The sequence below is a fragment of the Phaseolus vulgaris genome, chromosome 3 (genome assembly GCF_000499845.2).
Source record: "Phaseolus vulgaris cultivar G19833 chromosome 3, P. vulgaris v2.0, whole genome shotgun sequence".
Taxonomy (NCBI): domain Eukaryota; kingdom Viridiplantae; phylum Streptophyta; class Magnoliopsida; order Fabales; family Fabaceae; genus Phaseolus; species Phaseolus vulgaris.
This window is the reverse complement of record NC_023757.2, coordinates 3,761,582-3,772,014: the sequence shown is the minus strand read 5'-3', so window position 1 is coordinate 3,772,014 and position 10,433 is coordinate 3,761,582. Positions and strand designations below refer to the sequence as shown.

The following is a 10,433-nucleotide window of genomic DNA, read 5'->3' as shown; positions in this document are numbered from 1 at the left end:
AGAGCACCAATAATATCCAAAGAAGCCAAAATGTAAGCAAGACTACAGAAAAATCAAAGTCATTATAAGAGGCATAGAAGTTCATCTCACTAACTATACTTGAGTTGGCTTGGGAAAGAGACAACATCAGGTCCACAATGGGAAAACGTGGAAGCACATAAGAACACGACAGCTCTTTTGGTCAGAGACCACTTGTGTGAGTAAGCGATGACTTAAATCTGATTAACAGATGCAAGTCATGCAACAACAACTTCTCATGAATTTTCCCGTTAGAGTTGCCAATTTCAGATGTGAGGGTTTGATGAAGGGGTCTCTTGCAAGATTTCAGGTTTTATATTTATCAGCTCGAAGAACCTTTTCTACTTTATACATCTAGAAAGGCTGGCATGTTTAGGGACGATCCATTAATATGAAGTGTAGGTGCACTTGGCTTAAGATAAAATAATTAGGTTGTCTTGTAGATCGTAAGAATGTTTAACCAATCGTCTTAACTTTAAGAATTAAAGTATAAACATCAAGATATCAACATAAGGAATTTATCCTGATTCACCTAAATATGGATTACGTTTCAATCCCTTTAAACAATTGCTAAAGAGTTTTCACTAACCAACTAGTTATACGAGTATTATACATCTCTAGATTATAACGAGTATCTATACATCTTTAGGTTACACCTTCTTAATCTCTCCCTAAGAATAAGAACTCTCAAAAGAAACAAGAAATAATCTCAAAACAAATAAAACTCACACGGGTATAACTTAACAAATTGGAAAATTACAAAGGTTTCACACTCAAACCAGAAGACTAAATGCTCTAAAGACTAGAGTAGACACTCACTACAACTCTCAATATTTTTCAGAAAAACCACAATATATCTTTTTATTGCTTGGCTTGTCCTTTTTTTTGTTCTCCACATTCAATCTCCTTATATATGCACTTGGATGAATTGGTTAAGTTTGGATATTGTAGTATCTTTTATCTTCATCTTTTTTGAGCTAGAGAGGCTCAAAACAGAAAACATGGATTTGTAATCTTCCAACAAAAATTTGCTTCGAAATATTTAAGAAACTAATTTGAAATTATTTGCAATATGAGTTAGAAAAAACAAAGCAAAACATAATAAAAAAATCGTTTCATTCTAAATAATGTGTGATACCAAAATAGGGTACTTGAGATTTTCAATTTATTCAAATTATTTTTGTTTAAAGAAGACTGCGAGATATTCACATTATATTAAACAAGATATTCGCAAGATTTATTTGAACAAATATGTTTAGGAAAGATGAATTTTAAAGATATACGAAAAACACGGAAGAATAAAGTCATTACATACACAAAGATAAAAACATGAAATACAAACCAATTTTAGAGACAAAAATAATTATTGTTATAGTAACTAAATTATAAACCATTTTAGAAACTAAAAAAAAAATTGGTTTATAAATTAATTTCTATTATTGTTAAATGGTTTCTAAATTGGTATCTAATTAGCAACCAAGGTTTTAACTACCAATTATTTAGTTTTTAAATTTTGTAGCAAAAACCTTGGTTGCTAATTAGATATCAATTTAGAAACCATTTAACAATAATAGAAACTAATTTAGAAATAAATAAAAAATTTAGTCTCTAAAATGGTCTTTAATTTAGTCACTATAGCAACTAATTATTTTTTGTCACTAAAAATTAGTTTTTATTTCATGATTTTCTTGTAGTGATAGATTCAAATCTTTTCATTTTTGGATATAAATCTCTTTGATTGAACATATTTTTAATAGATATATGAATTCATTAGATTTTGTTTAATAATTGTAATAAAAATTTGTTATTCATTCAACACGGTAGTTAGATCGTCTAGCATGAACAAAATTTTTAGATGCTCAAAGAGTTTACTCTATATTGCAACTATACAAATCATTGTTAGAACCAAGTAATACATTTAGTTTTGAATTCTGTTAAGCACTTAACAAAGCTTATCAGGCCGTCTAATGAATATATGTTATATATGCTCAGGCCATATAATGAATATTGCAAGTAAAAACATCGTTTAAATCTTTTAATATATAAGTCATTCAAACAATTTTTGTTATCATCAAAGCATAAAGACATGAAATCATAGATCATCTAGTGTTTATCAGACCGTTTAGGAGCTTAATATATTGTCTACATAGATCGTATAGGGTCTCAACATGAAGAACTTAGTCTTCTTGTTATTCTCAGATGGACAAATAAGAAAGAAAAGATGTTTCCTGCATGTTGGTATAACTTGATGACATTTTAGAGTCTATGTGGTTTTTGAATAAACATGTTGAGCATCATTTGAAGCTAAAAAATGTCAACTTGACTCTTCCAATCTTCAATATCTTCATTATCTTCTAGATGGACAGGATCTAATTCATAGGTAAGTTGAGTGTAGGTCGGTTTCGACTCACGAATCCAAGGAAGGAGTAAGTCAATCTTAACACCTACAACAATAATCTCTATCAGACTCACTACAACACCAAACAAAATATCATTGTTGAGAATTTCATCTAGCTCCCATACGTCTACAATTGTTGGCAAAGCCGTGCGACCAGGAATCAATTTGGTGCATGATAAGTATCATATTTTAGTAATATTTCATATTAAAAGACAAACACTTATGGATGTTTATTGATAAAATAACTATAATTTAACCCCTATTTTATGAATTTAAACCTTTTTTACATATTTTGTGATTATAAAATGAATAAGAACGATTTATTCCCAAATTTGTGTTAATTTCAGGATTTTAGGAGCAAATGGAGATGATTGGACTAAAGGAGAATATACAAGATGAAAAGGGAAAGCTGGAACGCTAAAAAATCGCTCAAAAAATCGCCTTAGCCAGATCACTCCAAAGGAACTAGTCCAAGTGAGCTCAATCACGCCCAGGCGAGATCACTCTAGAGAGGTTGGGATTTTTCTCATCCAACTCACCCAAGCGAGCCTAATCACGCCTAGGCAAGAAGTCACTTAGCCCAAGACCAACTAGGTTAAATATGAGACGTGAGACACAATCCTAAACATGGTTGGAAGAATATAACTAGATAGAAAACCCTAGAGGTGGCAGCCGTCAAGGATAAACATCCTGAATCTTCTTTTCTTGTTTTCCATGTTTGTAATGACCAACATGAGTGACTAATTCTACCCTTTGGGATTGGAATAATTTGTTCAAACTCTTATGAATTGAGGTGATATTTAAACATAATATTTTGTTCTTGATTGATGATTGATATTGTCATTTTATTCTTAACGCTTGTTTTATGATGATTTTGATCCTTAGATTTGACTGAAAAGTACTTCTAAGCTTTTGACCTAAATGATAATGCCTAACATATTTGAATGTTAGGAATATATTTGAAATGCTAATTGCTATCAACATCTGCTTGTAACGATATGCGAGGAATGAATATTTAGGAGACTATCTTAATAATTTTATATGCGAGAAATTGATATAAATGAATTTTATATGGGCATCAATATCAATCAAAGATAAAATATTATTATGCTTTTCAAAATACAAAAGAGTGAGAAGGATGAACCCCAATCCCAATTTTTCCAATTGAATCAATAACTCTTTACTTGCTTTATTTACATTCTTGCAATCTCATACATAACAATCATCCGACAAACTTTTACTTATTGTTTTCTATTTAGTGAATCTTATACTTGAGAATTCAATTGTTCCTTGTGGGTTCGATATTCGTCATTGGGGACAAATTATTACTTCTGACATGGTATATTTGTCGTAAAATAGTCACCCATGCATTATGTGCACATGGAGGAGGAGAAGGAAAGTTTGAGTTGTAAGGAGAAGGTGGAACAACACTTTCATATTCATGAGTTGCATCCTCATCCAAATGAAGGGTGAAACTCTTGATGCCTTTGCAAGCTAACTCCACAAGATTTGCATTTGGAAAGATTGTACTAAATGTCACTGATGGTGCAATTGGCTCTAGAAGGGGGGTTGAATGATGCCTGAACTCAATTTGCAAAATAAGAAACATACAAAAACAGTCTCTAAAAAGTACAGAGCAGAGAGAAGAAGATACAAATTTATATTGGTTCACCCAACAAGTAAGACTACGTCTAGTCTCCTTAAGCAACCCACTCAAGAGTCTTCACTAACACAACTATTCTACATCTCTTTATGCAATTCTAGCTTGCATTTTCATTTGTAAATCTTCTTTTTCATTGTTTTGATTTGAATATCTTCTACGGATGATGAACATTATTGCGGAAGCATGAAGAATTGTAGAAATTTAGAAGAGATGAGAATTATGACGATGAATCTAAGTGAGGTTAGGCCAACACTTAGTTTATAGAGTGAGGTTGAGCCAACATTACTAGGAGAAAGTAATGTTGAACAACTATAGAGAGAACTATAGAGAGAATCTAGAAAATTGTCTCGGAAGAAGACAACTATAGAGAGAACTTTGAACAAGTAAAAGTGTCTCAATTGGATAACATTTCATCACTCAAATCAAAGTTAAAAATCATGTACAAAAGACTCCTATTTATAGGAGAAAGTCTCTCAAAACCTCTTAAATGAGAGTGTGACAAGTGTCACCACCTTATTTGCAAATCCTTTCCATTGAGAAGAAGACATGTGGAGCCTCATGCCTTCTTTGCTTACATTTCTATTTGCACCCCTCTTTTACTATTTTACACTCTACTTTCTTTTCTATTTACATCCTTCTCTACTTTGGCCCAAAATACAAGGTCCAAAACTTCCTAACTACTCTCTACAATTTTTACAAGGCTAAGAAGAAGAAAAAGACTTTCAAGCTCTTCAGTAAGTCTCGATCTTCGTCTATCTTCTTAGCAGAAAGTTTCGAGGTTGGATGGTTTTCATAATTCTCTCCTTCTTAGAAAGGATTTGTCCTCAAATCTAAATGATGTTCAATGACAACATAGTTTATTTATTTGATTAACTGTTGTCCTACGTGATCAAATACCAACCTACAATAAACATCAAAGAAATGTGAGATAATTGTATTTAAAGGAAATAGTAAAGAAATAATGCCCTTTGTTATTTTCATAAAAGTTTTGTTAGGAAGAGATACGCCCTTTTCAATTTTTTTTTATCATTTTGTGTTGTTCATTGCCCAAACTAGACAACAACATGACAAAGTGTTGTTTTCTACTATCTTATATCTTATATAATTCGTAAATGTATTTTGAAATAGTTTCCAAATTAATACAAAATAAAATTGGATATTTGAAAAACTCTTTAATGTATGAAAAACTCATTATTATTATTACTATTACAAAATTATACATATCTTTTAAATTGTATTATTTTTTTATATCATTATTTATAATATTAATTAAGGAATTTTTTAAATTACTGTTTTTGTATATATAATTTTTAATAAATATTTTTCTTTTAAATTTAAACGACTACAATAAAAAAATCATGTACATCACATAAAAATCACTCACACTAAAATGAAAAAAATTCTTTATTCCTATGATTACCTTTTATAATTTTTTTATAATTTAATATTATGTTTTAATATTTTAATACTCATTATAAAAAAATTTGTTATCACAATAAAAAATGGAAGATGTATTTTCAAGTAATTAATAATGGTAATTTTTATGCAAAAATTAGAATTCGATTTCATACAAATTAGAAAAATCCATAGCAATAACCCAAACCCCATGCTTCTTCCGCATTAATAATGCCCAGTCCTTATATGCAGGCAACGAACGTGCTGGCCACTCGGAACGTCGTCGTTGTAAGGAAAAGCCCGTAGCATGAAGAGCGAGAAAAGGCAAATGTTGCATCATCTGATAGAGAATGCGGGAGGCTGCGCCATCACCGATGGGGGATTCGCCACGCAGCTCGAAAAGCATGGAGCCTCCATCAACGATTCTCTCTGGAGTGCTATCTATTTGATCAAAGACCCAAACCTTATCAAGCAGGTTTTTTTTTTGGTTTTCTTTTCTTTTCACCTTTGGTTTGTTGCACATTCATCATAAGTCTGATGGTGATGATTTTTATTGGATTTCATTTCGCATTTATTTCTTTTAGGTTCATTTGGAATACTTGGAGGCTGGTGCTGATATATTAGTTACATCATCATACCAGGTGAAGTTTGTCATTTTCAACACTCCCTTGGGAATTTTTGGTTATGTTTTCCCCTTCCTTGGATTAGTTTTTTAAACTTTATGGAAATCTGTTTATTTTTTTGCATCCTTTATGTTTTTCTGTGGACTAGAAGTAAAAGAGATAAGAAAGAAAGAAAATAATTTGGAAGAATAGAAGTAAAGTGGAATAGATGGGTTGTTCGATGGATAAAAGTAAAAAAGAGAGAAAAAAATTGTGGAATAAAGAAATAAATTACAAAAAAAATGTTTTTATAGTAATTAAAACTATAATATTTTATTCTGTTATTTTTTGTCTTGACACAGGATAAAACTGGGTGGTGGCAAAGGTTTACTTCCAAATGGTTTGTCCTTGTCATTCACTTGTTCTTGTTATGTAATCTAGTGCTAGGAGTGTACTATGATTCTATGCTTTTATACACAATATAAAAATAGAAAAGTCATGAGTAAAAGGAGATTTCTGTTTCAATAAACGGATCTCTGAGATGGATAGATGAATTTGAATGAACTTTAGACAATTTTGAATGAACATGAGAGTTACATGAATATCTTCTATTCTGCCAATTAACAAGAGATATGAAACATTTGCTTGTGGTTTTTAACATTCATTTCTTTCGGTTTCCAAAGATGACATGACATGACATTCTATTTTAGTTCTCTACACCAAGGGTGAAATCATAACGTTGGGAATAGAAAACCTCTCAGCCTTTGGCTCTTCATACTTCGTGCATGTTATTCCCTTGAAATGTTTGCCAATTGTTTTCTTATAGATAATTCTATAATTATAGGCTACACTTCCTGGATTTGCGTCCAAGGGGCTATCGATTGAAGAAGGGGAATCACTCTTAGAGAGGAGTGTCAAATTGGCAGTTGAAGCCCGTGATACTTTCTGGAGTTCAGCTAAAAGAAATCCCGGGAATAAATATAGAAGAGCTTTGGTTGCAGCCTCCATTGGAAGCTATGGAGCTTACCTTGCTAATGGTTCAGAATACAGGTGCTTGTTCACTCCTCCAAATTTGACGGTCTGGATCCTTTTTGTCCTGCAGAGGAATTAATTTGTATATTTTCTGTATGTTTATGGAATTTATTCATATCAATATCTTCTTGTAGCGGCTGCTATGGACCAGATGTGGATTTAAAGAAGTTGAAAGATTTTCATCGCCGCAGATTGCAAGTTCTTGTTGAAGCTGGTCCAGATTTGCTGGCTTTTGAGACCATTCCAAACAAACTCGAAGCTCAGGTCCTTTTCTTTTTCCTTTGCCAATAGACATGTTCATAGACAAGTACGTCTGCCTTGCTGTATTTCTTGAACTAGAATTACTGAAAACCTACTCAGCCTATATCTTTCTTGGACCAGGTATAAATATTAGGAATAGCAGAAAACTAGAATTCTTCAATTGAGTTATTTATCCATTTCTCTCACACTTCTCGTGACATTTTTGTTTTCCCAACCCCATGGCAGTCCTACTATTTTGTTTATTTGTCAGGGTTGTTCAACTTATATGAAAGGATTAGTTGTTTGTTAGAATAGGTTAACTCATCTTTTGTGTTACCTATCTGAAACCTATGTCTAGATCATTATATGATAAGGCTCAAGTTGTATTTAACTTGAATTAAGTACTTGTTATAGATCTTGTGTTAAATTTTTAACACAAACAAGATATGAATGAAAACTCTAGGAAGTTTACCTCATGAATTTAATCCAAGAGGATTACGCAAGTGTGAAGGTTTGATTCCAAGAGATGAAAAATGATTAAACACACAACACCAAGATAAACAAGATATGAAAGAAGACATAGTCGGCAAAAAATTGTAGAAATTAGAACAACTAAACTAGACAATATGAATCAAAAACAACGAAGCAAAAGATGGAAAAACTTATAGGAATGGAAGAAGAACACCACTTGAAGATGGAGGAACCTTCATCTTCATGATAAACTCAATGAAGATTTGTCACTTGAGAGTTTAGGAGAAGATCCAAAGTTGATGATCACTCACAAGAGTTTCCTAAAAAATCTCAAAATTTCATATATTCCAACGTAAACTTACAAATGCAAGTGATGCTTATTATAGCCAAGCAATCCGAAATTTCTCTTCTAAATGAAATGGTAAATGCCTAATTAATAAATGTAAATGCGGCTTCTTCTAGGCCGAGAATTCAACTAGTAAATGGAGGGAAAATTCAAAGTCCAAATTTAAAAAATAAAATCATATAAAATTTTCATTTTGCGGGATTTGTTGGAGATGTTTTCCTTGCTTGATCATGTTTCTCATGCTTCCTTTGTCATGCTTTTGTTGCCTTTTTTGTTCATGTCTCCTTGACCAGGATTCAATAGCTCCAAATTTGGCTTTGACTTGTTGTTTCTTGCACATCTTGTATTAAACTTGTCACCCTTCTATGATGTGTTTAGTCTTTGAAGAAGTCCATCATCCTAATACTATTTTTACGATTTCTACCTATAACAATAAGAGTTAAAATTCTACCATTAGCAAGTTGAAGAAACACAATAGAGAGAAAGCAATATTTTGTTGAGCAAGAACGTCTTGTCTTGTCATGCTCCTTGTAATTGTTGCAGTAGTTGAGTATGTTCTTGCTCATTTTCTTCTTCTCTATTCATGAACTCATCATATCTTTTATGGTTTTCTACTGATGTAAGAATCTATATAAATGAATCAATCAACTAAGAGATCATTGAGCTCTCTTAGAATTTTTTATTTTTTTTTATAAAAGCTCTATTAGAAAACGAATTCCTTGATCTGTAAGAGTATGGATATCTCACTGTTTTGAAGTTATTTTCATAGTAGAATACATAAAGAAGAGACATATTTAAGGATCGCTATTTTAATTGTGTTATTCTTAGAAAATGTATACAACCTATCACTATCGTATGTAATGCCTGCACCAATTCCTCATATATATACAGAAGGAAAGTTGTGTCTTCACTATCTGATGACCTGATAGTCATCATCTTGCCTGAAACAGAAGTCATCATGTTTTTGTAGCTATATGGGCACCCTGTTTCCATCATCAAGATTTGTATTTTTATTTTGTCTTTTGTTTTTCTGAGCTGTATATTAAGAACTCTATACGAAATGTAGGCTAAACGTTTTATGTTATAAATCATTTTCTATGATTGGTAATGCTCTATTTCTAATATTTTTTAACGATCAATCTATTGTTTTAGTTTTTACTTATTTTTTCAATTCTATCTTCTTCAATATAGAAGACTTTTGAGGTATTCATTATCAATTCTTCCTACTGTAGGCTTGTGTCGAATTGCTTGAAGAAGAAAGTGTCAACATTCCATCTTGGATCTGTTTTACCACTGTAGATGGTGAGAATGCTCCCTCAGGAGAGAGTTTCAAGGACTGTCTTGAAGCAATAAATAAGAGTATTAAAGTAGATGCTGTTGGCATAAACTGTGCACCTCCCCATTTTATAGAAAGCCTCATTTGCACATTTAAGCAGGTAATTGTTAAATCTGACAATGAATTTTAGTGGTTCTCTATCAAAGTTTATGATCTTATCTTATTCCTTTCAGTTAACGAAGAAAGCCATCATTGTTTATCCCAATAGTGGGGGGGTATGGGATAGTAAAGCCAAAAAATGGCAAGTAAGTCTGGGTTCTCTCCCTCCATTTCTCTCTTGCACACCCTCACACTCATCCATTATTTTTTATGCTTTATATCTTAATCAAGTGTGTTTTCCTATTTGTTTTAAACGACAGCTACCCAAGGTTTTTAATGATGATGATTTCGGATTTAATGCGACAAGGTGGCGTGATTTGGGAGCTAAAATAATAGGAGGTTGTTGTCGGACTACACCTTCCACCATTCAAATTCTTTCAAATGCTTTAAGAGAAAAATCTTGATTGGGATATTAGATGTAACCATTTTTGACAAATGGTGATATCTTTTCTGGGCCTTTTCTATAAATTACAGTCTAAATTTTAGTTATTTGAAGCTTGTTCGTTCAGTTGGAAGTAAGTCGTTTCATTTCCATAAGAATTGAAAGAGAAATTAAAAAACTTGGCATAATCTTGATTTCGTGGATAAATTAACCTACGACGACAATTTGCTCATCTTCGTAAGCGATTTCTATTGCTCGGATATGTCATGAATGGTAGATTCTCAAATTAATTCTAGAATTGAGGCAAAATCATGGGTACTATAAATTTTGTCCAGAAATCTGAACTGTAATATAATTGTTTCTTCTGAAACTATTCTAGTTCCTGCTTCATAGCGTCTATCTTTCAGAGTTTCATTGACGTTCTTTGGGTTCCATATGCGAGTTCATAGTC

General features: G+C 32.0%; 1 protein-coding gene across 2 annotated transcripts; it reads left to right on the top strand.

Annotated features, from left to right (window-relative positions):
- Positions 1-5,677: 5,677 nt before the first annotated feature.
- LOC137806320 (homocysteine S-methyltransferase 1) lies at positions 5,678-10,115 on the top strand. Of its 2 annotated transcripts, XM_068606359.1 has the most exons (7): positions 5,679-5,949; positions 6,059-6,115; positions 6,921-7,126; positions 7,243-7,372; positions 9,398-9,601; positions 9,675-9,746; positions 9,861-10,115. In XM_068606359.1, the coding sequence occupies exons 1-7, from the start codon at positions 5,782-5,784 to the stop codon at positions 10,002-10,004; spliced, it is 981 nt and encodes a 326-aa protein (XP_068462460.1). In that variant the 5' UTR covers positions 5,679-5,781; the 3' UTR covers positions 10,005-10,115. The 2 variants fall into 2 exon arrangements, with proteins under 2 accessions (XP_068462461.1, XP_068462460.1); XM_068606360.1 differs by lacking the exon at positions 9,675-9,746 and having other exon boundaries at positions 5,678-5,949.
- The last annotated feature ends 318 nt before the right edge of the window (positions 10,116-10,433 follow it).

Excerpts from the sequence above, each read along its gene's own strand:
- LOC137806320 (XM_068606359.1), top strand. The coding sequence starts at position 5,782 with ATGAAGAGCGAGAAAAGGCAAATGTTGCATCATCTGATAGAGAATGCG. Across the intron at positions 7,127-7,242 it reads GCTAATGGTTCAGAATACAG|CGGCTGCTATGGACCAGATG; the intron begins GTGCTTGTTCAC and ends ATCTTCTTGTAG. Across the intron at positions 9,602-9,674 it reads TCATTTGCACATTTAAGCAG|TTAACGAAGAAAGCCATCAT; the intron begins GTAATTGTTAAA and ends TATTCCTTTCAG.